The 26453-nt window shown below is 45.9% G+C and overlaps 2 protein-coding genes across 2 annotated transcripts in view; both read left to right on the top strand.

Annotated features, from left to right (window-relative positions):
• LOC141198611 (uncharacterized) overlaps positions 1-26453 on the top strand; it is a 174035-nt gene that overhangs the window by 44480 nt on the left and 103102 nt on the right. The window lies entirely within an intron of this gene.
• LOC141198567 (uncharacterized) overlaps positions 15707-26453 on the top strand; it is a 47467-nt gene continuing 36720 nt past the window's right edge. The window contains exons 1-2 of the mRNA XM_073662994.1: positions 15707-15721; positions 15840-15974. Of these exons, the coding sequence (XP_073519095.1) occupies positions 15707-15721; positions 15840-15974 (150 nt within the window). The remainder of the gene's footprint in view (positions 15722-15839; positions 15975-26453) is intronic.

Raw genomic sequence — 26453 nt, 5'->3', positions numbered from 1 at the left:
TTATAAATTGTCGGGTACCGCTGCTGAATTGCCGGCCGGCTTTTTTAAAGAGACGGTGCATGAAAACACTATTATTTTTTTTGATAAATCCTTTACGCTAAATGACAAGTACAGTAAGCAACACTGTCACTGTACTTCGTATATATGTGGCTGACATGTTTCTATCTATCTAATCTATGTGTGAAGCTCTATTCTGTCTGTTATAAATTGTCGGGTACAGGTGTATGCCGCTGCTGAATTGCCGGCTTTTCATGTTTCACTGTTGGCACTGTTCCCATCGATTTGGGCAATCACTGTAATGCCACAACCACCATGGCTGTGGCATTACAGTGAGTGGCAGACAATCCCTGCATGATTGGTGCTCTAAATAGCGCCAGACATGCAGGACACGCTTTTGGTGCACGAACAGTTATCGAACATAACCTCGAACAGCCGAATTTTTTGCAAATCGTTCGGGTTCGTCGAACAACTCGAACACCGCCCAAAACAGCTCGAATTTGAGATTGGCGAACAGTTCTAGTCGAACACCGCTCATCTCTAGACCAGACCTCAATCACAGGACAATAAAACTTTCACACTCCTTATCAATGAACTGTTCCAATATTCATGGACACAACTGCTTCTCCCTCTCCCATACTAATAGTTCTGCTTCACGCCACTTGTCTCATCTATTGTTTTATTCCTGTGCCCTGTTGTGTATAAATATATGACACTTCAGATTTTGTGTTATACTATGTCTAAAGAAGAGACCTGAGTAGTCTTGAAAGCTTGTAATTTGTTACCATCTTTTCAGTTAGCCAAAGGTATCAACCACTGAAGACTCTCATATTTTTCTCCAAACAGCAATTTTAAGATCTCTCCACAGGTGTTCAATGGGATTTAGATCCAAGCTCATTGGCGGTCACTTCACAACTCTCCCGCACTTTGTTTCCATCCATTTCTGGGTGCTTCTTGATGTATGTTTGGGGTCATTGCCATGCTGGCTACCCATGACCTAGAACGCTAACCCAGCTTTCTGACACTAGGCACTACATTGCCACACAAAATCCTTTGGTAATCTTCAGATTTCATGATGCCTTGCACACAGTGAAGGCACCCAATGCCAGAGGCCGCAAAACCACTCCAAAACATCTTTGAACCTCCACCATATTCCACTGTAGTTACTGTGATCTTTTCTTTGTATGCTTCATTCTGTTTAAACAGTAGAATGATTTGCTTTACCGAAAAACTCTATATTGGTCTCCTCTGTCCACAAGACACTTCCCCAGAAGGGTTTTAGCTTACTCATGTGCATCTTGGCAAACTGCAGTGTAGCTTTTTTATGCCTCTGTGTCAGCAGTGGGGTCCTCTTTATTCTCCTGCCATAGCGTTTCATTTAATTCAAATGTTAGCGGTTAGTTCATGCTGGCACTGATGCACCCTAAGCATGTAAGACAACTTGAATTTCTTTGGAACTTTGGTGGGGCTACTTATTCACCATCTGGACTATCCTGCATTGCAACCTTTCGTCAATTTTTCTCTTCTGTCCACATCCAGGGAGATTAGCTACAGTGACATGGGTTGTAATTGTATTGATTATGTTGTGCACCATGGACAAAGAAACATCCGCATCTCTGGAGATGGACTTGAAAAATATCAAAAATTTCAAGATTAGAACAATTTTGGTTCTCAAGTCCTCAAACAGTTCTCTTCTTCTCTTTCTGTTCTCCGTGCTTAGTGTGGCACAAGCATGCACACATTGCAAAGATTGAATCAGCTTCTCCCTTTTTATCTGGTTTCAGGTGTGATTTTCATGTTGCCCACACCTGTTACTTGCCACAATTGAGTTTGAACGAGTTTCACATGCTTGAAACAAAGTTGTTTACCCACACCCCACAATTTTGACAAAAGGTGCCAACAATTTTGACCGGCTCAGTTTTGGTGGTTTTGTGTGAAATTATGTTCACCTAGCTTTTTTTTGTCTGTTTTTTGTGTTGTTCCCATACATATAAAGGAAATAAAAATGTATAACAAAATATGTGTAATTGCAATAATTTTCTGGGAGAATTACTTCATTTTCTGGAACAATTTCAAGGGAGCCAACACTTTGACCATGACTTGTTTTTGTTGCAGCATTTCATCCTCTACATGTTCAGCTATATTAGAAGGCTTGTAGCAAACTCCAATTAGCAGCGTTACATTATTGGCATTTCCATGTACATTTACCCATACTGACTCTACATTGTCGAAGCTCCACTCCAATGTCGTCATTTAGCACAGGTCTTAAGTTGGATTTAATGAAAATACCCACCCCTCTACCTTTTTTTCTTTCCTAACCTTTTGAATGTAGTGTAATCCTCTGTTTGTCACTCAGTCATGGCTTTCCAGCCAGGTTTCCGTAATGCCCACCACATCGTAATCTGTGGCTGACATTAGAGTCTCTTAATTCATTAATTTTGTTTGCAAGACCTCTTGCATTTGCCAGCAGACGTTTAATACTATTAATACTATTAACTATTTATTACTCCTATTTGCCTCCTTACTTTCCTTGAATGTCCCAGCCCCCTAAATCCTCATTGACCCCTACTGTCTCTCTCTCTGTCTACTCTATCCCCTTATTTGTACAAAAAAACTCCCTCCCCCCAGATCCTAGTTTAAAAGCTCCCCCATCCATCTGACCATTTTTCACTGCAGCACATCTGCACCCTCCCAGTTGAGGTGCAGCCTGTCCCTATAGTAGAGCCTGTAGCCAACAGAAGTAGGCCCAGTTCTCCATGAACCCAAACCCTTTATCCTGCCAATTATTTATCTCCTTAAGTTCCCGCTAACTTTCTAGTGACGCTAGTGGAATCGGCAGTATTTCGGCAAACACTACCTTAGAGGTCCTGTACTTCAGCTTCTCTCCTAATTCCCTGTGACCTTCCACCTTCCTCTAACTTTGTCATTGGTACCAATGTGTACCATGACTGCTGGGTTTTCCCCAGCCCCACCCAATAATCTGTTTATCTGATTGCAGGAAGATCCCTCATATTAACTTGGGAGCTACCGTAAGGACCATAAAATTTCCACTTAACGAGATAGTTCCAGGTGGGTCAGGCGCTGTCTGCACTAAGAACTCGCTCTACCTCATACTCCCGACACCCTTCCAAATCCACCTCATTTATGTCTTGAGGTCCCCTCAAATTTTTTGAAAAGAGAAGAATGGAAAGAATTATGATTTTCCAGGTAATAAGAAGTTGCAAATTAACTGTCACAGGATTTAAATTTGTAATAATTTTATAAGTACCTACAAATTTAGGTGCAAACTTTCTAGATGTGAACTTTAAGCGCAGATATTTTGAGGACAACCACACAAAATCCCCCACCCTAAAGATAGAAGCATTCCTACGTCTGCAGTTAGCACCACTTTTGGCCTGGTCACTAGCTACCAAAAAATCCCTTTTGTCCTCCCTCCAGACCTTAATTAGTTGGGGACAAAATCTCTCCTCCTCTGGCAGGGAAGATTGTAATCCTGTAATATTCCCAAACACTAGATTAAAACTACAGCAGCTAAAAAAAGGCAAGGTCCTGGTAGCCTTTGAGGAACGGTTATTTAGAGCACACTCGATAAGGGGCAGAAATTCCACCCAGTCTTCCTGATTAGAGGAGACACAACATCACTAATACTGCTCTATTTCCTGGTTCATCTTTCTGATTGACCATTAGTCTCGGTATGATAGACTGAGAGAAAAAAAACCGCTTGTTACCCAATCTGGATCTAAAACTAAACAGAAATTGAACCCCTCAATCAAAAATTATGTTTTTGGGAACACCATGAAATTTAACAATATGAGAAATGAACAAAGTTGCTAAGATCCTAGCAGTTGGCAACTTTTGAAGCGGGACCAAAAGAACCTTTTTACTCAAACGGTCCACCACCCACACAACAGTAATACCACCAGAGTTAAGCAAATCATTGACAAAGTCTATGGACAAGTGGGTCAAGGGCTGCAACGGAACATCGTTAGGGAAGAGATAACCCACTGAGCTTGATGAGAGGCTTTAGCCTTGGAACAGACTTTGCATTTCCAATCATACTCTCCAATATCCTTAAGAGCATTCTGCCACCAAAAGGACCTAGAAAGAGATCTCCAAGTGGCAGACGAACCCGCGTGCCGAGCTAAAACGGAATCATGTTCTTCATTAAGAAGAGCTACACGTAAAGAGGGCAGTACATAAAGCTTGTTCATAGGTAAACCTTCCTGAGCATCCTGAATGAACTTCCTGAGATCTGACCTCATCACAGGTCCTGTGCGCACAGAACAGCCATATATGTGTTGGCGGCTCTGCAGGTGGAGATATGTGGAGATTCCCCATTACTGGGCGTGGAGGGCATTAACCCCTTCAGCACTGAGACTCTTTTGGGGTCTCGTGTGGTGTGAACAGTGACGTAACAGCTATGGACAGAATGCGGCTTAACTGGGTCCCGTCCACATTAGATCCATTCAGATGACTGCAGGATGAAGGACAGAAGCCCAGAGAAGTCCTCACACAACACCATTATTCATCTCCTAGTTCCACTGTATGTGGCAGGTACTTGATGGATCTTCTGCTTTCTGGACCGGTTCCTCCTGTAAGTCCTATTAACCCTTTCTCCCCAGAGCCTGTTTTTTCACCTTCCTGAGCAGCATCCCTTTATGAGGTAATAACTCTGGAGCTTCAGCGGATCCCATTGATTCTGAGATTGAGTTTTCATGACAAATTGTTCTTCATGTTAGTGGTAAATTTAGGACGATATTTTTTGCTTTTATTTGTGAAAATATCGGAAATTTGGAGAAAGTTTCACAATTTTCAAACTTTTAATTTTTATGCCATTGAACCTAAGAGTTCTGCGACACAAAATAGTTAATAAATAACATTTCCCATATGTCTACTTTACATCAGCACCATTATTGAAACATAATTTTTTTTATGTTAGGAAATTAGAAGGGTTAAAAGTTTATCATCAATTTCTCATTTTTTCCAATGTGTGGTGAACACCTTGAACCCCAAGGTGCTTCATGAGCCGTGAAAATTAAAAAAAACTCCAGTAACGTTCTTCCCCGCACTCCTCCTGCACCGCTTCTCCTTTATGTCTATCCAAATAAAGATTGCAGATCCCACATACCTATGGTGAGTGCTACCATTCTTCTATTCAATTACTGCATATACATGCAGGGCTGTGGAGTCGGTAAGCCACAGTTGCGACTCCAACTCCGACTCCTGGATTTTATCAGGTTCCGACTCCGGCTCCGACTCCAACTCTGGCTCCGACTCCTTCATAAATGGCCAATTCGTAACAATAAATTTACTGTTGTAAAATATTAACATCGTGCTTATTCAGTTTCTCACCATCATATAAGTAATCAGACCACTTAGAGCAAAAACTATATTTATTAGAATACAATTAGAATATAGCAAATAACTTTTCTAAACTTTTCTAAACTCTTGTAAGTAAATATGCAATAAACACTGTTATGCAGTTAATAAGAAGAAATCTATAAATTTGTCCTCAGAAAAAGTATTGCCTCTGTCAGATCCTCCTTCATGGATGCCCTCAAATCTGATCTAATTATTTTGAGAGCAGAGAACAACCTCTCTACACTAACTTGGGTTGGTGGCAAAGCAGTAACCACTCGGGTAACATCTCTGACAATGTCAGGATACAGAGGAATCGCTTGTTGCACTGTTATTTTTGATGAATGGTCAAATTTCTCAGTTTCTTTTAGTGCACATGAAAAATTCTGCTGAAATGTACTGGCTGTGTTCTTTGATGGGGATGACTCTTCTTCTATGCGGGAACGCTTTGCACGGTCCTTGTGATCCAAATATTTTTCGAAATTAAATTCTTCATCAGTTGATGATGAGGGTGAAGATGTGGCAGGACGACCAAATTCTTCTTGTTCCTCTTGACTGTTCTGCAACCCTTTCATCCTTACTGCTATTTCAAACAGAGCTTCTTTTCCTTTAGTTAGCTGTTGATCATCTAGAAGAATCCGATGCATTGGGTCTACATAAACAGCTGCCAAAAGAATGTTATTTTGTAATAGTAGCTCCTCTCTCTGTTTCATTGATGTAGCAATGCCACTTGCAATTAACCCTCCTCTTTGGGACAGGCGAAACATCAGGTTCTTCCACCCCTTTAAGAAAATACCTGGAGTTAAGTCCTCTGCTTGTAATTTTTTAGTCACTAAAAATGGGTGCTCTAGCAATCAAGCGTCAGTTGAGGGTTAGCCATGTCTACAAGAAAGGTTTTAAGTTCAACCAAGCGCTGAATCATTAAGTAAGTACTGCCCCATCGTGTGGCTTGATCAATAATTACCCCTTTTCCAGCACGTCTCTTCAAAATTGAGTCAACTTTAGGGGTTCTGGCAACAGTAGCCAATTTTCTCACCTTGCCAATCAGTGCAGCAGCATGTCCTTCTTGCAGACTGTCTCTTATAGCCAGCTGTAGCGTACGCACAACACAGCGCATGTGATGAATGAAAGAACGTATTGACACAGTTTCAACAAGATCATCTAAACTATCATGTTGCTGTTCATCTGAAGCAACTTCAGTTTGCTCCTCAGTTACAATACTGTGTTCCTCTATTTCAAACATTTCTGTGTCTGTGGACCCAGAATGTTCTTCTAGCTGCTGGTCACCATCATTACTCTCATTCATTAGCTTAATAGTACTTATCATATTTGAAGCATTGTCAGTTATGACAGAAAGAACTTGCTCTTTTTTTAAGTTCATAGTCTTGCAGAACCTTTTCCACCAAGACCTGGAGAAACTCACTGGTGTGATGAGCTTTGGTGTCTTACTGCTAATGTCTTGGTAACTATTTCATTTTTGTCACAAGCAAATCGGACATTGATGGCAAAATAGTTCACTCTGTGACGTGTGCAGGCATCCATTTTAAGAAACAGAAAGCGTCCCTTGAGAGTTTTTTTAAGTTCTTCCATTTGTTTAAAAGCTTCTTTGATTACTAATTTTCTAATACTCTCACTCTCCAGAGAAACACCAAGCTTGCGGGCCATTTCCCCATTCAGACACATAAAAGCTGGTCGTGAAAATAATGAAATAGGCACACTATCCTTTACAACAAGCTCTATGATCTGTTTTTTAAATGTATCTACTGTCATTGTTACAGTAACTTTGTCACTGACAAAATATCTTGCAACTGATGGCTGCAAAGTTCTCTGCTCCTTTGTTTGGCTGGAAGAGCTGGGCACTGGCTCATTGGTTTGGATGCAGTCTTTCTCATCCACTGCTTTCATTACTTCTGGATGAAAGCGCTGTAAATGTCTCTTTAGATTAGAAGCTCTCGTAGGAACATTTTTATCTTTGCCTGAATATGCACTGATCTTGGCTTCACAGCATTTGTTTTCGTCTGGATCATTTGTCATACACTGACAGACATAATGTTTTCTATCTTGAGTGATGGTGAAATGTTCAAATACAGCTGATTTAATGTGACGCTTCTTTGACATTCTCAGGTTTTTAATTCTGCATTCACAATCCAAATGACAATTGTTTTTCCTAAAAACAATTGTACAAAATTATTGCCAGGTCGTACAACTGATATAGTGGTCAGTAATACTGTTATTCCTCATGTACTCACAGTTAACTGATGCAAAGTTTGTTGAAAGGATAATACTTCTTACAGTCTTCCTCTTCTGAGTAGCAGCTGTGAGATGCTTGGAAGATGCACACCTAGTAAACATCTAGTCTAGAGGAGGAGCTTTACTACTAAGAATTTGCAACACATTTTCACTTTCAGTTTCATACATTGTAAGTAGGGGGGTTGGGGCAGCATGAAGTTAACCAAGTATAAGATTAGATAAGGGCAGTGGAGAACAGTGACACACAAGAAGTAAGAAATGTCTCTATCTCCAGCAGAACTGCTTATCACTGTTGTTCATAGTTTGATAGAACATATATATTTGAGTAACATTTATAAAATTCATATGAAAGTTCAATTCTGAAATATTAATACATTTTTTTAAAAGCTGGAGTTGGGAGTCGGTACATTTCTACCGACTCCGACCAAAACTAACTCCGACTCTGACTCCACAACTCCGACTCCACAGCCCTGCTCAGATCCCTGCTTATCATGCCCAAATTTATATCTCTAAAAGAAATCCTACTCTCTTGCCCCTCCCCTAATTTTACAGCTTAAAAAACATGACCCTCTCACTTTAATGATCGGGGCTGCCAAACATTTAATACCAATACATTGGAAAAGTCCTATTCCCCCTACGCATTCAGAATGGCAAGACAAAGTCAGACTGATCTACTGGATGGAAGCAATCTCGAGTTGGGAGGCACACACACATACGCTAATTTTAAAATCTTGGTCGCCATGGTCACAAGAATTTATTCCTAAAATATAAAAACATATTTTCCCCTAGTCCTATAAGTCAAAAAGAGTTCTAATAGTTGGACCTTTACATGGTGGATTAATATCCACATAATACATCTACTTATCAGACATCTTACTTATTGAAGTTGGTTCTTGTAACATAACCTAGATAACAATATGAGCTAACTATGTTTTAGACACCTTTATCTATCAGGAGGAAATCTAGATATGCAATATTTTTTTTTCATACGCCATATATAAAGTCAAGACTCTATAACTAGTTCTTGAAAACATTTGTACCAATTGCGTAAAAATGTGTTTATTTGTTCATTTGTTTATATTGATCTATGTTTCTAAGTGTTATCCTTATGTTTTTGGCTATAAAATTCAATAAATAAAGAATTTGTAAAAAAAAAAACCTAATAATTTATGGTGGTCATAGTTAGTGTTGAGCGAATTTGTTCAGCATTTCAAATTCAGGCTCGTGTTCGGGGTTCCAGCTTGTTCGCGCCAAAAAATCGTCTCTGCCCTTGAACATCGAATTTAAAATGCTGAACAAATTCGCTCAACAGTAGTCATAGTGTACCTGCAGAAGAAATGCTGACCAAGTGATCTTACAATGGAAATCAATGTTGCAACATGTGAAAAATATCCATGAGTGGTCTGGTCCTGAACCCTATATTGCATGTGAGCATTTACCACTCACTGCGGAGAAATTGGACAATATCAAATGGCTGAAGCTTACATCAACTGCCATGACCCTGCTGAAAGGAATAGTAGAAAATAAAAATCTTCTACGGAACATAAGACAGACCAACTACTTCTGTCACACAGGAGAATTGGCATTGTATTTGTATTTTTAAAATACCAGCCTAAGCGTTTACATCTCTTTATTGATGGCATGATTGCTCGCAGCCAGTTGGCAGCCTTGGACCACAATAGGAATGTTAGTAGGTTGAAGGTTGTGGTGGAACATGGCAATGAAACAACTTATTGCACTGACAGCGTTAGACACCATCTTGAATTTTCAAAAGCACGCAAAGCTCGGTTGTAAAATGTTTATATGAGCCCACATCAAGATTTTCTACAAGACATTCGAATTATGAAACAGGAACTTCAAAGCACCTGGAGATCGAAACGCACAGAGTTACCACCAAATATTGCTTCTGTCCCGAAGCCGGATAAACGACAAATTATTGAAGAGCAGGCAACCCGCTACTAAAGTTTAACAACATGTCATGTCTAAAAATAACAGTCTAACTAATACTTGTAGTTAAAGGTGTTCTTTAACACCGGGCAACAAGTCAGTAGTGACTGTATGTAAATGCAGACTTGTGATTCCCACATCACACACAGAGGGCGAGCGGCCATATGACTGCAAGTGTGTGATTACAATACTTCCAATGGTGTCGGCACTGTATCTCCCAGTGATTGCGTCACAGTGTAATGTTATGTGAACCCTGTGGCCGGTCAGTGGCCCCTTCTCTGTCTTCACCTTAGTAAAAATCGGTTACATCTGGAGCAAGAGGAAACGCAGGAGCTCTCACGTCCTACAGATATAAGTGGTTGGTCAGAAGGTGGGAGAGTGAAGCGGCTGATTGGCCACAGAGTGACTGCTGACTTGTACTTGATGACCGCTCAACCCTTTTAATGCATGGTCTGGTTCAGCACGTTTTGTATAAAAACTTTTTTTTAAAGCAAGTTATTATTGTTTTTGTACTAAATATATTATGTTTAATTAAAAATATTGTTAATTAATAAAAAAATTTTTACACTTAACACTACTTCTACGGTGAATATTTTCATAACCCTGTATAATTAAAAAGGCCAGTCATGTACAAAAACATATTTTGTATTTATTTTAACATAAGTTACAATAAAAATTGGAACATATAGTTTAAATAGTAGAAACATTAATTTAATTTTTTAATTATTAATCATTAAACACGAATAAAAAATAGTTACAGAATGTACACATGCTACATAACTGCTAATAAATTTGGAACACTCAACTATCCAATACATATGAAACAGCCTCGTTCAGACGAATGTAAAATACTTGCAGTCACAGACCTAAACTATTGTCAGTCACCGACCTCGTACAATATGCTGTCTGTGAATTAAAGCTTAATCGAAGCAAAAAATTTATATTATTAAAAATTTATATGTGTGGGTAGGTTGACCTGTGGATGTTGGGGACGCCACGTAACACCAGTGTCCTCCCCTTCAGGGTCAGGATATTTATCTCTTATTGTATTAACTGCACATGAAGGAATGGGCACACGATGGGGTTCTCCCATAAAACCATATCTCATGCTGGTGAGACTTCTGTACGCCGATAGTCACAGATACCTGGGTGTTAGAAAAATAACATATAGTTTATTTACACTTTATTTGACATTGTATAGCGTATAGATGTAAAGAAGGTTGTAATTATTTTGATTCGAGGGAACAAGTCTATAAACACTATTTTCCTGCAGATATAGTGGTGATCTGCAGATAATTAGCATTAGGGCTCTCACCACCTTATAAATCACAAGCGCTATCGGATGGTTTATTGGATAACACTGACATTTTCTCTGTGAAAAAAAATTGCAGCCTGCTGTGATCTGACTCTGAAATGACATGCCACTCACACATTCAAGTCTATGGATGCAGAAAAAAAATCGGATGACTTACAGAGCCACAGGTTGGCATGTGATTTTTACAAATACAGGGCATCAGTCACTAAGTAGTGGACAACTCCTTTAAGGTAACAAGTTATATATCCTATCAAAAATCAATTTATTTGGCCCTTTGTTTATCATGGAAAAATATATTGATGACCTAGCCTATTGGTCGTTTGATTAAGATCATTGGCGGTTGAACACAATGACCCACGCTGTGATTCACAACCTGAACTTGCTTATGCAAATTTGGATTAGGCAGATAAATCCGGTCAGGATGTATATCGGCCAAGGCAGGATGTATAGCGGCCGAGGCAGGATGTATAGCGGCCGAGGCAGGATGTATAGCGGCCGAGGCAGGATGTATAATGTCCAGGGCAGGATGTATAGCGGTCAGGGCAGGATGTATAGCGGTCGGGGTGGGATGTATAGCGGCCAGGGCAGGATGTATAGCGGTCGGGGCAGGATATATAATGTCCGGGGCAGGATGTATAGTTGTTAGTCCACGCCGGATTCCTGCTCTGACTGGAAGAGTCTCCGGCGTGTCACTTCACTCACCAGCACTGCAGTTGAGGCTTCCCTCCCCTGTGCTGTGTCTGCTTCCAGCAAGGCTTCCAGTCATGTGCTTAGGGCATGCGCGCTTGCTCCCATCCTCTTACAGGGCCAGAGCGTGCACTTGCTATTCCGTCCCCAGCCAATGACTGTGGGACATTACATATATATTGCTTCCTCCCCACTAGGGCGGTGCCTGAGCAACCTTCCTGTTTCACAGTCGAAGTTGTTAAGGTTGCATACCAGTCCTGTCTACTGCACTCTGGTGCGAATCCTGTCTGCTGCACTCTGGTGCGAATCCTGCCTGCTGCACTCTGGTGCGAATCCTGTCTGCTGCTCCATCCAGCCTGTCCTACTGGGTCCAGCTGCTGTGCGTCCGTTGGTCTGTACTGGAGTGGCACTTGGCGTTCAATGTGAGCCAAGACCATGTAACAAGACCTCTGCTGACAAAGCGTGCAGGAAAAGTTGTCAATGCAGTTGCAGTCCCTGACTACCAAGTTGGAGACCTTAAACATCTCTCCAGTGTCCCCTCATGTTCAAGCAGCCATGTCTTCTCCGGAAACTTCTCAGACTGTTTGCTTAGCTCGAGGTCCAGGCCCCTGACTCGCAGCTCCACCACACTTTGACGGCAATCCAAAGCTCTACCGCAGGTTCATCAATCAGTGCCAGCTACACTTTGAACTTCTTCCTCACCACTTCCTGTTGGACCGAGCAAAGGTAGCATTCCTTATGTTGCACCTTGGAGACGAGGCCCTGGCGTGGTTGAACCCATTATGGGAGAGAGAGGATCTGATCATCTCCAATTTGCCAGTATTCTTGGAGGCTTTACGCAAAGTATTGAATGAACACAGGCGAACCACCTCTTCAGCTTCCGCTCTTCTCCGCTTAGGTCAGTCCAATTCATCTGTGGGACAATATGCGGTACGCTTCCGCACTCTGGCGTCTGAACTCAGATGGAATAACAGAGCTTTGGTGACGACATTCTGGGAGGGGCTTTCTGGAAACAATAAGGATGAGCTAGCCGGTCGAGACCTACCAACTACCTTCGACGACCTGATTCCCCCCCCATCCGTATAGACCTTCGTTTCCGAGAGCGTGCCCGTGAGGTGGCAGGTGAAAGAGGATCATGGCGCCTGGCTTTGTCCTTTCAAAGGCCGCTTTTTCCTTCGCCCTCCCCTGTCGAGGCTTCACCTGAACCCATGCAGATCGACTGCTTTGCCGTTGCCAGTCAGCGACAGAAGGAACGCCGCACTAAGAGCCAGTGCCTGTATTGTGGAGACATGGGCTACTCCATTCGAGCCTGTCCGGTGAAGCCGGAGAAACTCCAGTGGCTAGGGTCGGTAGGAGAGGCCTCCCTAGACGGAAAAGACACCTCTCTACCCCTGACTATTACTGTGGCTGTGACAACCGGTGTATCCCAGTTTATTGAGACGGCGTATTTGGATTCTGGGGCAGGAGGCAATGTTATCCTCCAGGCAGTAGTGGATCACTTCCAAATACCAGTTCGTCCACACCTAAACCCTCTGGCTATAACATCTGTCGATGGGAGAACTCTTCGGGAGACTGTTCTTCTGGCTACTGAGCCGCTTGAGGTCCGTATTGGAATGCTTCATACTGAGAAGATAGTGTTCTATGTCCTTTCCCACATGACTCACGCCTTTCTCTTAGGCCTACCATGGCTACGACAGCATGAACCTGTGTTGGACTGGAGGACTAGAGAGGTGCTCCGCTGGGGACATTCCTGTCATGAGAATTGTCTGGCCTGTGTGTCCGGCTAAGGCCCCGTCTTCTCCAGCATTGCTGACCGGTTCACCATCTGCCTATTGGCTCTTTGCCGATGTATTCGACAAAAAGGTAGCAGAGAATTTGCCGCCTCACAGGCTGTATGAGTGCCCTATCAACTTGATTCCTGGATCTACACCCCCTAGAGGCCGAATTTACCCCCTGTCTCCAGCTGAGACAGAAGCTATGTCGGACTACTTTCAGGAGAATCTGGCCAGGTGGTTCATTCAGAAGTCCTCTTCTCTCCTGCTGGGGCCGGATTTTTCTTCATGAAAAAGAAGGACGGATCACTCCGACCCTGTATAGACTATCGGGGTCTCAACCAGATCATGGTGAAAAATAAATACCCTATCCCACTGATCCCTGAGTTGTTTGACCGATTAAGGGGTGCCAGGATCTTCACCAAATTAGATTTAAGAGGCGCCTACAATCTAATCCGCATTCGCCAGGGAGACGAGTGGAAGACGGCCTTCAACACCAGGGACGGACATTATGAATACCGAGTGATGCCCTTTGGTCTCAGTAATGCACCGGCAGTTTTTCAAGAGTTTGTCAATGATATCTTCCTGGATCTGCTTTATTCCTGCGTTGTTGTGTATCTGGACGATATTTTGGTATTTTCCCCTGATCTGGCATCCCACAGACGAGCAGTTCGGCAAGTTCTTCAGCGTCTTAGGGAGAATCGACTCTACGCCAAGTATGAGAAATGCGTTTTTGAACAGTCCGCCATTCCCTTCTTGGGTTACATTATCTCAGATACCAGATTCAGGATGGATCCTGAAAAAGCTTCTTCCATCCTTAAATGGCCGCTGCCCATTGGAGTCAAGGCAATACAGAGATTTCTTGGCTTTGCTAACTATTATTGACTATTCATTCCTCACTTCTCCACTCTGATCGCTCCCATCTCTGCCTTGACCAGAAAAGGAGCCGATCCAAAGAACTGGTCCTCTGAGGCTAAAGAAGCCTTCCGCTCTCTTAAATGGTCCTTCTCCACCTCTCCCATTCTGCATCGTCCGGATTTGAACAAACAGTTCTTCCTAGAGGTGGATGCATCCTCGTTAGGGGCTGTGCTCACTCAGAAATATTCCTCGAGTCGCCGAGTGTCCTGCGGTTTCTTCTCCAAGGCCTTCTCTGCTCCACAGCGTAACTACTCCATTGGTGACTTGGAGTTACTCGCCAATAATATGGCTTTGGAGGAGTGGCAATACCTGCTGGAGGGCGCAGTCTATCCAGTGGTCATCTACACAGACCATAAGAACCTGGCGTATCTCCAGTCCGGCCAGAGACTTAATCCACACCAGGCCAGGTGGTCTTTGTTTTGTTACATTTCAGGTCTGGAGACAAGAATGTCAGAGCTGAAGCCCTCTCTTGCTCATTTCTGTCCGAGGACCAAGAGAAGGATCCTCAATTTATCATCGAACCATCCAAGATGGCTACTGTCACTCCAGTCAGCCTGTCACGAATTCCCCCAGGAAAAACCCTTGTGGCTGAATCCGAGAAAGAGCGAATTTTGTCATGGGGCCACTAGTCCAAGGTGGCTCGCCACGCGGGACAAAGGAAGACGCTACAATTGATTTCTCGCCACTACTGGTGGCCATCTATGAGGAGGGAGATCTATGCTTACGTGGCTGCCTGTCCGATTTATGCCCACAATAAAGTCCCTAGACGACTTCCTACCGGTTCTCTCCTGCCATTACCCATGCCATCTGGTCCATGGCAGCACATAGCAATGGACTTCATTACAGATTAGCCAGTATCCGAGGGTTTCACTGTCATCTGGGTAGTTGTGGACCGCTTCTCCAAAATGGTGCATTTTACCCCATTGTCTGCTCTTCTGTCTGCTCCTGAACTGGCCGACAGTTTCATCAAACATATTTTCCGCCTGCATGGATTTCCTCGTCACATTGTGTCCAATCAAGGTTCGCAGTTCACTTCCAGATTCTGGCGAGCTCTCTGTAAACATCTGGATATCGTCTTGGACTTCTCCTCGGCCTATCACCCTCAGTCCAGTGGGCAGTTGGAGCATGTCAACCAGGTCCTGGGCAACTACCTGCGACACTTTGTCAATGCCCACCACAATGATTGGGTGAAATTACTTCCCTGGGCTGAGTTCTCGTACAACAATCACGTTGGTGAAGCCTCGGGAGAGTCTCCTTTCTACATTGTGTTCAGTTGGCAACCCGAGGTTCCCCTCCCGGTGACGGTTCCTTCTGATGTTCCTGCGGCAGATGTCCTCTCCAAGGATTTTGTAAAGTTATGGGAGAACACCAAAGCCACTCTAGAAGCATCCTCCACCCGTATGAAGAGACATGCAGACTAAAGGCGCCTGGACCCTCCGTGCTTCCGCCCTGGCAACAAGGTATGGCTTTCGTCAAGGTACGTCCGGCTGAAGGTTCCCTCTTACAAGTTGGGTCCTCGTTTTATCGAGTCTTTCGAAGTGCTGAAGCGGATCAACAAGGTCTCCTATAAATTGAAGTTGCCTCCTTCATTACAGATTTCAAATTCTTTCCATGTATCTCTACTGAAGCTGGTCATCCTGAGCCCTTTCTTCAAGGATCCCAGTACCACGCCCGCGCCAACCACCTCGGATGATATTTTTGAGGTGGAGAACATCTTGGCCATGAAGAAGGTGAGAGGCAAGACTTTCTTCCTGGTTGACTGGAAGGGATTTGGTCCCGAAGAGAGGTCCTGGGAGCCTAAGGAGAACATTCACGCTCCAATTCTCCTCCAGAACTTCCTTGATGGCTTGAAGAGGTGGGGGCATAAAAAGGGGGGGTACTGTTAGCACCACGCCAGATTCCTGCTCTGACAGGCCGGTTCTCCGGCGTGTCACTTCACTCACCCGCGCTGCGGTTGATGTTTCCCTCCCCTGTGCTGTGGTTGCTTCCAGCAAGGCTTCCATTCATGTGCGCGTGCACTTGCTATTACGTCCCCAGCCAATGACTGTGGGACATTACATATATATTGCTTCCTCCCCACTAGGGAGATGCCTGAGCAACCTTCCTGTTTCATAGTCGAAGTTGTTAAGGTTGCATACCAGTCCTGTCTGCTGAACTCTGGTTCAAATCCTGCCTGCTGCACTCTGGTGCAAATCCTGCCCGCTGCACTCTGGTGCAAATCCTGCCCGCTGCATTCTGATGCAAACCCAGCGTGCTGCTCCATCCAGTGTGTCCTACTGGGTCCAGGTGCTGCGCGTCCGTTGGTCTGTCCTGAAGTGGCATCTGGCGTTCATTGGGAGATAAGTCTAACCTTACCATCAGAGGCTCTAGTGAACAGTCAGGTGCTCACCTAGTCGAGCCCCTCCAGGCTCTCCGCGGTCCATGGTACAGTGGTTCCACAAACCACGTCCGTGACAATAGTGTCCAGGGCAGGATGTATAGTGGCCGAAGCAGGATGTATAGTGGCCTGCGGGCAGGGTATATAGTGGTCGGGAGGCAGGGTGTATAGTGTTTGGGAGGCAGGGTGTATAGTCGTCGGGAGGCAGGGTGTATAGTCGTCAGGAGGCAGGGTGTATAGTCGTCGGGAGGCAGGGCGTATAGTTGTCGGGAGGCAGGGTGTATAGCGGTCGAGGCAGGATGTATAGCGGCCGGACAAGGAAGAATAGCGGCCGGACAAGGATGTATAGTGGCTGTGGCAGGGTGTATAGCGGTCGGAGCAGGATGTATAATGGCCGTGGCAGGGTGTATAGCGGTCGGAGCAGGATGTATAGTGGCCTGCGGGCAGGGTATATAGTGGTCGGGAGGCAGGGTGTATAGTCGTCGGGAGGCAGGGCGTATAGTTGTCGGGAGGCAGGGTGTATAGCGGCCGAGGCAGGATGTATAGCGGCCGGACAAGGAAGAATAACGGCCGGACAAGGATGTATAGTGGCTGTGGCAGGGTGTATAGCGGTCGGAGCAGGATGTATAATGGCCGTGGCAGGGTGTATAGCGGTCGGAGCAGGATGTATAGTGGCCTGCGGGCAGGGTATATAGTGGTCGGGAGGCAGGGTGTATAGTGTTTGGGAGGCAGGGTGTATAGTCGTCGGGAGGCAGGGTGTATAGTCGTCGGGAGGCAGGGTGTATAGTCGTCGGGAGGCAGGGCGTATAGTTGTCGGGAGGCAGGGTATATAGCGGCCGAGGCAGGATGTATAGCGGCCGGACAAGGAAGAATAGCGGCCGGACAAGGATGTATAGCGGCCGGACAAGGATGTATAGTGGCTGTGGCAGGGTGTATAGCGGTCGGAGCAGGATGTATAATGGCCGTGGCAGGGTGTATAGCGGTCGGAGCAGGATGTATAGTGGTCAGGACAAGTATTCAATCAAGAGCACAGTGTTTTATGTATGTGATAAACTGGCCTTTGATATTTAGAGAACATTTTAATGATTATTACTTATGAATTCTCATGTTGATTACATTGTCTTTCTGTCAGTTGACGGCCAGACTGGATAATCCTGATTTGAAAGTCTCTTGACAGAATCTCTGTGTTGAGCTGCGGATCGTCCGTCACACATTGGTGAGTTTCTAAAATATGTGACATAGATTGATACTCAAGGCTGCAGACGCCTTCTTCTACTGTTGGCATTGCAGAGCATTATCTGTGCTCAACAATCTTCCATGTGGATCTGGTGTTTGAGTTGGACGTTCCTCCCTGTGGATCATTTTGGAAACACCATGGGTTAAGTCAGTTTTCATCATTAACACGACTCTGCAGTCTGTCTAGCAAGACTTGCAATCCCTTAAAAAGAACAATTAACTCATATTATGGTACAGACTGGTGAGCTGCACTTCAAAAATGTTTTCTTAATTTTGGTTAACATTATAAGTTAAAAACATGAATGGATTAAAAAAAATTACACACAGTATATGTTTATACCCTTTGATAGAGGTTTTGTTTTTTAGGATAGGTCATCAATACATATTAGATTGCAGTGGGATGTAGCAGCCAAGATAAACTATTTATTTCAACTTTGTACTTTAGAAGTAAAAGTGTACAATGCAGAACAGCGTTGCCGCACCAGTATACTTCAAAAAAATATAACATGAGAAGATTTGCAGCATCCGGCACCACCACTTACTAAACTGTGATGGAGCAGCGGTGTCAGCACCATAGACTTTGCTCCAGGTGACCCCGAACTGTGATCTAATCAATTAATTTATCAATGAACAATTAGAAATCAATGTAATCCCAAGGTTATGTGCTAACTAATATACCTACAGAGTTAGAGCCTTGAGGGAGGTGAGTTGAAGTTGGTCTGACTTTGTGATCATCATCACCATCATCCTCTGTTTCTTCCTGCAAATATAAAATACAAATTAGCATAATAATAATGCAACTAAATAGACCTTAGAATGAAAATGTAGAATTATACTTAACAAATTGTTACCTCGGAAGCTGGATCAATGTCTGACTCTGATTCATAATCAATTAGTTCAGCAGCAAAAGTTCACAGGACTGTTGGTAAACACAACATGTAAAAGTAGATTATTTTAGTGTTAAAAAACAACAACAATAATATTAGACATTAATATTAGCACTATGCATAATCCATTTACAGTATACTGTATTTAATGGGATTGTCCAGTAATTTACATTGATGGCTTAGCCTAAGTATAGGTGATAAATATAAAATCAGCAGTTATTGGCATCAGCGGCCAGACGTCAACAGCAATGTCAACTACCTGGTGGACATGGCCGGGTAATGCACATCTGCCCTAATGGAAATGAACAAGGTTAGATCTGTAGCACCACACTGTGGCTGCCGTACAGTGGGAGCGAGGTAGCTCCGCTACTGAGCAGATCTCTCCGCTGTTGGAGCCAATAACAGCTGATTGGTGAGGGTGCCGGATGTCGTATCGCCACCCCAGTGATGACCTATCAGAAGGAGAGGCCATACATATAAAGTAATGCACAAGTACTGAACAATCCCTTTAATATATGATACATAAACTGTTTGTGATCTATAAGATGCACAGAGTATGTTCCATTCACTATGTAACCAGCGTTATACCCATGACAGCAGTCTGTGCATCAGGGTGCATGAGAACGAGTTGCCATCCATCATCTCATGCCTAGTCACCCTGCTAACAGACTAATTTGAAGGGGTTGTCCATCATTAGACTACAAGTCAGTAGTCACTCAGGGTGAATGGAGACTTGTAATTCCTCACATCACACACACACAGGGAGTGAGCATCATGTGAGTGCAAGTATGTGATTTCAATACTTCCAATGGTGTTGGCACTGTGTGTCTACCGGCAATTGTGTCACAGTGTGACATTATGTGAACCTTGTGGCCGGTCAGTGGCCACTTCACTGTCTTCGCCTTAGTAAAAATCGCTTGCATCTGGAGGAAGAGAAAAAGCAGCATCAGTGCTCACGTTCTACAGATAGAAGTGGTTGGTCAGAAGGTGGGAAGAGTGAAGCGACCACTGATTGACCACAGGGTTCGAGTGAGGTTGTAATGACCGGTGGTCCGAGAGAGATCCAGTGAGTCACAAACTGAGACAGAGACAGAAATAAACAACACTTTCTTTACTAAAACAGAGATTAGACTAAAATTCAGTATTGGATGAATCAGTCTCAGGTTCTGCCTGGGACACTGTCTCTACTAACTACACACAATCAGCAAGAGCTGAAATCAATGTGCCAATCTCAAGGTTTCCAGCTCATGTAAATTATTCTAAAGATCTGGAGCAATTTTACCTAAACACAGTGTCAGACTAGTGAGGGCGGTATATGGGGACCCCCTGAGATGGCACACTGCATACAATCCTACCACTATAAACAATAATAATGCATGAAACTATATCAATTGCTCTTATTATTAGGATATCCGGATATCTTAAAGTTATGGTACCGTTAACCTCGGATGCAATCTATCACAGGGCTGTGAATCGCGGTGGCTGCAGCTAGTCCCGGAAAACTTTGGCGCCAAAACAAAAACAGAGTTCACAAAACAGCAAAAATTCCTTGTCTTGTCGGCCGATGCCGAGCCCACACGCCGGGGACTTAAGTCCTGTAGCCTCAGATTAAGGTCTGGGAAGATCTCTTCACAAAGTCTTGTCAATATCCTCTCAGTGGAAATAGCACCAGAAATCGTCTTTCCTCCCGAAGTCTCTCACTGTTATCCAGTACACCATACACGTGTTCAGTCACAGAGATGGATTGCTCAGCCTCTTCATCACCCGACAGTGACTCCCCAAGCACAAAGTCTATAATCCACTCAGCATGGACTTTCACAAAACTCCACAGAGCCACACAGCTTCCCCAGCTCAGCACTTGTCCTTAAACAGGGATAGGGGTCAGCAAACTCCACACAGAAGAGAGTAAAGACAGCGTCTTCTTGCAGCTCCTTCTCTCAGACTTCCTGTCTAGACTCACACATCAGACGCTCTCAAAATACACAGTTTCTAGCCCTGCCCCTCCTCTGAGCCCAGCCATGCAAAAGTCACAGGGTCCTAGAGCTCTCCAGCTGTTGTCACATTTCAGACTCTCACATGCCACCCCAATAGAGGTTGGCGTCCTCGACACACCTCCCCACTCAAAGTCGTCTTGTGCATAGCGTCGTGGTGGTATACCCGCCGTAGCTCGAGTAGTTCTCCTGAGACCCACCCCAACAGGCTCAGCTCCCGAGGGAGCAGATGTCTCTTCAACGGGAGCCAATGAGGCTGCTCCCTCCTGAGGTGTGGCGCCCTGTGCCACACCAGACGGATCAGGTAACTGACCTGAGTCCCCGTTCTCTGTAGAACATACCACATTCTCAATACTCTCTCCACACGGGGACAGATCGGTTGCAGGAGGCGAGTAAGCAGGGGCGGAGACAGACTCACCATCAAATTCGAGAGTATTAGGGATGCCCACCCCTCGGGACACAGCCGGTGGTTCCGGGGAAACGGGGACAGCATCTTTAAACCAGCACCGTTGTAGCATGTTACGATGAAGATTACGGGATGGTCCCCCTGTCCCCACTGGTTCAACCTCGTAGACTGGAGTCTCAGGGCTCAGTCGTTTTTTTACCAGGTACGGAGTCGCCTCCCACCGTTCACTCAGCTTTCCGAACCGTCGTTTGATTCTCACCAACACTCTATGCCCCGGGGAGAAAGGCTCGGTTTGCACAGGGCGCGTGTCCTTATGGGTCACCTGACTGAGTCGATCACCCACCACCTGATACACCACCCTCAATCGGCGTCGGTGTTCCCGAACCCATTCTGACGCGGTCCGAGGGGGATTGGAGGAGGGATCTGGCATGCTCAAATCCTCAATGTCCTGCCCTGGCCTCCCGAACATCAACATGTGTGGTGAGTAGCCAGTAGTGCTGTGCACTCTATTATTGTAGGCCCACATCAATTCGGGAAGATACTCAGGCCAGCGTACCTGTTGTTTACCCTCCAACGTCCTCAACATCTGCAACAGAGTCCGATTAAAGCGCTCACAAGCTCCGTTACCTTGGGGGTGGTAAGGTGTCGTTCTCGACTGTGCGACACCATACAGCTGGTACAGCTCCTTCATCAATGCCCCCTGAAAACATGCCCCTTGATCTGAGTGTATTCTTTGCGGACACCCAAACACCTGAATGAAATATCGACACACGGCTTCAGCCGCCGACTCCGAAGTCTGATCTCTTGTCGGCACTGCTACAGCATGCTTGGTGAAGTGGTCTGTCATTACCAAGCAATAGGAATACCCAGACGTTGAGTATCCTATCAGGACATAGTCAATCATGAGCAGCTCTAAAGGAGCGGAAGTCTTAATAGATTGCGTGGGCGCCCGCTGCTCAGGGCTCTGAGACCACAGACCCGACACTGCCGACACGCCTCTGTCACCATCTCCCCCAATTCAGGACAATAGAGGACTCGCTGTAGCCACTGGAGTGTCTTTTCACTCCCAAAGTGGGCCCCCTTCTCATGCGCCTCGCGAGCGACTACCGGACCCATCACCATAGGAATTACTAGCTGGTACCGGTGCTGCAGCTCAGATGGCAGGTACACCTTACGGTACAAGAGGCCCTGTTCCACGCACAACTTATCCCACTGTCGCAGTAGTTTCACTCCTTCCACGGACAGCTGGGCCTTTTCCTCTGCACGCGGCCAGACCCCTTTTTGTACCCAACTGCGCACTAGTGCAATGTCAGAGCAATCGTTCTGGTCCTTTGCCCAATCCGAGGGTGTTTTCCCCAGAACACACGGCATCCCTGACGCCACCCCACTTGAATGTACCACACTTCGGAAGATAGGTACCTGCCCCAAGTCAGGGGTTTCAGTGTCCTCCAGCTGGTCATCAACATTTTTCCCCGAGGACCCAAGGGGCACCCTTGAGAGTGCATCCGCATTTCCGTTTTCCCGCCCAGATCGAAACTTAATTCGATAGTTAAACTTAGCAAGGCGAGCAACCCACCGCTGCTCCAACGCTCCCAGCTTTGCGTTTTCTAGGTGAGCCAGAGGGTTATTATCAGTCATGACCAGCACCTCAGCTCCCGTTAAATACTCGGCAAAGCGTTCCGTCATCGCCCACACCAGGGCCAGTAGCTCTAGGCAAAACGAACTGTAGTTAGCTGGGTTGCATTCAGTGTCTTTCAAAGACCTGCTGCCATAGGCGATTACTCGCTCCTGACCATCCTGCACTTGTGCTAGTACCGCCCCCAGCCCATGCAGACTGCCATCGGTATATAGCAGGAAAGGGGAATCGAACCGGGCATACGCTAACAACGGAGCACTTGTTAGGGCGGCCTTCACCTCCTCAAATGCCTTTCGCTGCTGGGGTCCCCATGGGATGGGGCGATTTTGGGGGCCTTGAGCAGTCCCTCTTAAGAGCTCATTCAGGGGACTCACTACTTGTGAAAACTTAGGCACAAATCGCCGATAGTACCCCGCTAAACCTAAGAAGGCCCGAACCTCTCGCAGGGTACGGGGGGGTGGCCACTCCTGCACAACCATGACCTTACTGGTCGCGGGCAGAACCCCGTCCGGAGTCACCACGTGACCTAGATACTCAATCTGACTCTGTAACAGTTGGCACTTCTTTGGTTTAATTTTTAGGCCATAACAACTGAGCCGTCGGAGAACTTGACGTAACTTCTCAAGATGGTCTTCAAATGAGGACCCGAACACCACAATGTCATCTAGGTATATCAGGACTGATTCAAAATTCAGGTCACCTAAGCAATGTTCCATCAGGCGCTGAAAAGTTCCCGGGGCGTTAGTGAGCCCGAAGGGCATCCGGTTGAATTCAAAGAGCCCCATTGGTAGGACAAACGCAGTCTTGGCTCGGTCTTTTTCGGCCATTGGTACCTGCCAATAGCCACTTGCTAAATCCAACGTCGAGAAATATTTGGCCCGACCCAATGCCAACAGAGACTCTTCTATGCGAGGTAATGGATATGCGTCCCTCACCGTGTGAGCATTCAATTTGCGATAGTCCACACAAAACCGAAGGGTCCCATCCTTCTTCCGCACCAAGACCACAGGGGCCGCCCAGGGGCTCTGGCTTTCTCGGATCACTTGGTTGTCAAGCATACTGGCCACCATGCGCTTCACCTCTTGATAGAGTGTTGGGGGGATTTGACGATAACGTTCCCTAATAGGAGGAGTATCCCCTGTGGGAATCTCATGCTCAATCGTCCGGGAACAACCGAAATCCTCCGCATGTCGCGAAAAGGTCTCTTGATGTTCCCACAAGACCCTCTCCAGCTGCTCCAATTGCACGGGGGTCAGTTTCTCCCGATCCACTCCCATCTGGTCCATGATCACACGACCATTCCATTCTTCGGTAGGAGATTCGGTCTGGCCTACTTCAACCGCAAATGTCCAGGAAGACTGTTCATCTGAGCAAAGTTCAAACACTGTCTTATCAGGCACCTTCCCTGCTGGCACGAACAATTCAGCCAGAATGGTCCCAGCAGGAATTGTAACAGCCTCATCTAAAACGTTGATACATCTGACTGGCACCCATCCATTCTTCACAATCGTCAGAGACCGGGCCACATGCGCCTTCGCGAACGAGGACTTCTCTGGGGCTGGCTCGATGAGTACTTCAAGCCCATTTAGTCTCTGCGCAGCCCCCACCGGTAACATTAAGAGTTCTTCATGCCGGGGCGCTAGCGAGATCGTGGTCCGCGATGGCACTCGGACCAGGCCCACCCGACCCCCAGGGACCGCACTCTTCAGGAGATCGCAACTCAGCACTAGACGATGTAACATTCTCTGGGTTGGTCGATGGTGGGTAGCACTTGCCCAGTATCTGGGTCCCTCTCTGGCATACATCTGATGATTTAAATCTCGCAGAACGTTCATTCCGAGCGTCACCTCCATCCCTCTTCTGGGAGGGTGGTCCACCAGCACTATCCCTTTCTGACCCAGCTCTTGACCAAACATTTTCAGTTGCATCCACACGATCCCCTTCACTGACAGTTGGCCATTGTTAGCGGCTGTAAGCCTTATCACTCGGCCGTCCTCGGGAACCACGAGTTGACTGAAATGCCTTTTGTACACCTCTAAGGGCATTATGGTACATTCAGATCCTGTGTTGACCAAGCATCTCATCTTCCGCCCTTCAAACTCTGCTTCCAGCACTGGACTGCATGCGAACAAATCTTGTTCTTCCCGTCGAGGGCTTTGTGTGGGGTGGGCCGCTGCTGCTCGCTCTCTCATGGCAGCGGCTGGGAGTTTAACGACGGTGAAGGAGGCTCCGGGGTTGCAGACATCCGGCAGTACCGGGAGATGTGTCCCCGACGCCCACACCTCCAGCAGGTGACTGCTCCTCGTGGATGAGAACTTGGATCATTCGAGGGGGGCGACCTGGCAGACTGTGGAACCACCATTCCAGAGGACGGGGCGGGTGGCCCTTCCGTAGGAGTAGGGACCGGCCCAGCTCTGAGTTTAGACACCTCCAGCTTTAACTCCTTCAGTTCGGCACGCAGAGCCTGTACAACGTTTACCAGTCCACCCCCTCCTGAAAATGGCGCCAAACCTCCCTCCAGCTGTGCACTGTCCACTGCCCCCACGGCCACCAGAGTAGACTCCTCCCTTTCCACCGCGGCCCGATAAATCTGCCAGAAGGATAATTCCGGGGTAGCTCGGGACATCTCCATCAGTTTGTCTCGAAGGAGTCTATTGGCTAACCCCATTATGAATTGATCCCGGAGTAAGCGGTCTACCTCTCGGAATGCCCCCATGGCCCCTGGGTCTAGTCGCTGCACCTCATTCAACGTTTCCTGTAAAGTGTTCGAGTACTGCATCAAAGTCTCACATTCCCTTTGGGGACGATTGAAAAACAAGGAACGAAGCTGGGCCACACGAGCCCGGCCTCCTGAACTCCCCTCTAACAGCTCCAAGATTTTCTCTAACGTGCTCCTCTCTGACTCTGGACGTACCATCACCATCCGCCTAGCGTCGCCCTCTAGTGCAATTAATGCCAACTCTGCCCGTAATGCGGGGGCCAGATTACACATCCGCAGCACACTCTGAACCCTCTCAGCCCAATCCTGCAAAGGCATGTTACGCCCGTCGTATTTTGGCATGTGCTGGAGTAAAGCTCCTACCGGCACATATCCTCCCACAGTCGTCGCGGCTGCCAGGGGTTCCGCTACCAGCGGGGGGGCTGCTGGTGCAGGAGAGTCATTTCTTCCCTCGTCTCCGTCCATGACAAGCACTGGATCCTGCCAACTACGCCAAAAATGTAATGACCGGTGGTCCGAGAGAGATCCAGTGAGTCACAAACTGAGACAGAGACAGAAATAAACAACACTTTCTTTACTAAAACAGAGATTAGACTAAAATTCAGTATTGGATGAATCAGTCTCAGGTTCTGCCTGGGACACTGTCTCTAGTAACTACACACAATCAGCAAGAGCTGAAATCAATGTGCCAATCTCAAGGTTTCCAGCTCATGTAAATTATTCTAAAGATCTGGAGCAATTTTACCTAAACACAGTGTCAGACTAGTGAGGGCGGTATATGGGGACCCCCTGAGATGGCACACTGCATACAATCCTACCACTATAAACAATAATAATGCATGAAACTATATCAATTGCTCTTATTATTAGGATATCCGGATATCTTAAAGTTATGGTACCGTTAACCTCGGATGCAGTCTATCACAGGGCTGTGAATCGCGGTGGCTGCAGCTAGTC

This window comes from Phyllobates terribilis, unplaced genomic scaffold (genome assembly GCF_046119375.1).
Source record: "Phyllobates terribilis strain yellow unplaced genomic scaffold, ASM4611937v1 Scaffold_98__1_contigs__length_5973952, whole genome shotgun sequence".
Classification (NCBI taxonomy): domain Eukaryota; kingdom Metazoa; phylum Chordata; class Amphibia; order Anura; family Dendrobatidae; genus Phyllobates; species Phyllobates terribilis.
The sequence above is the reverse complement of the archived record's forward strand: the minus strand, read 5'-3'. Positions and strand labels throughout refer to the sequence as shown.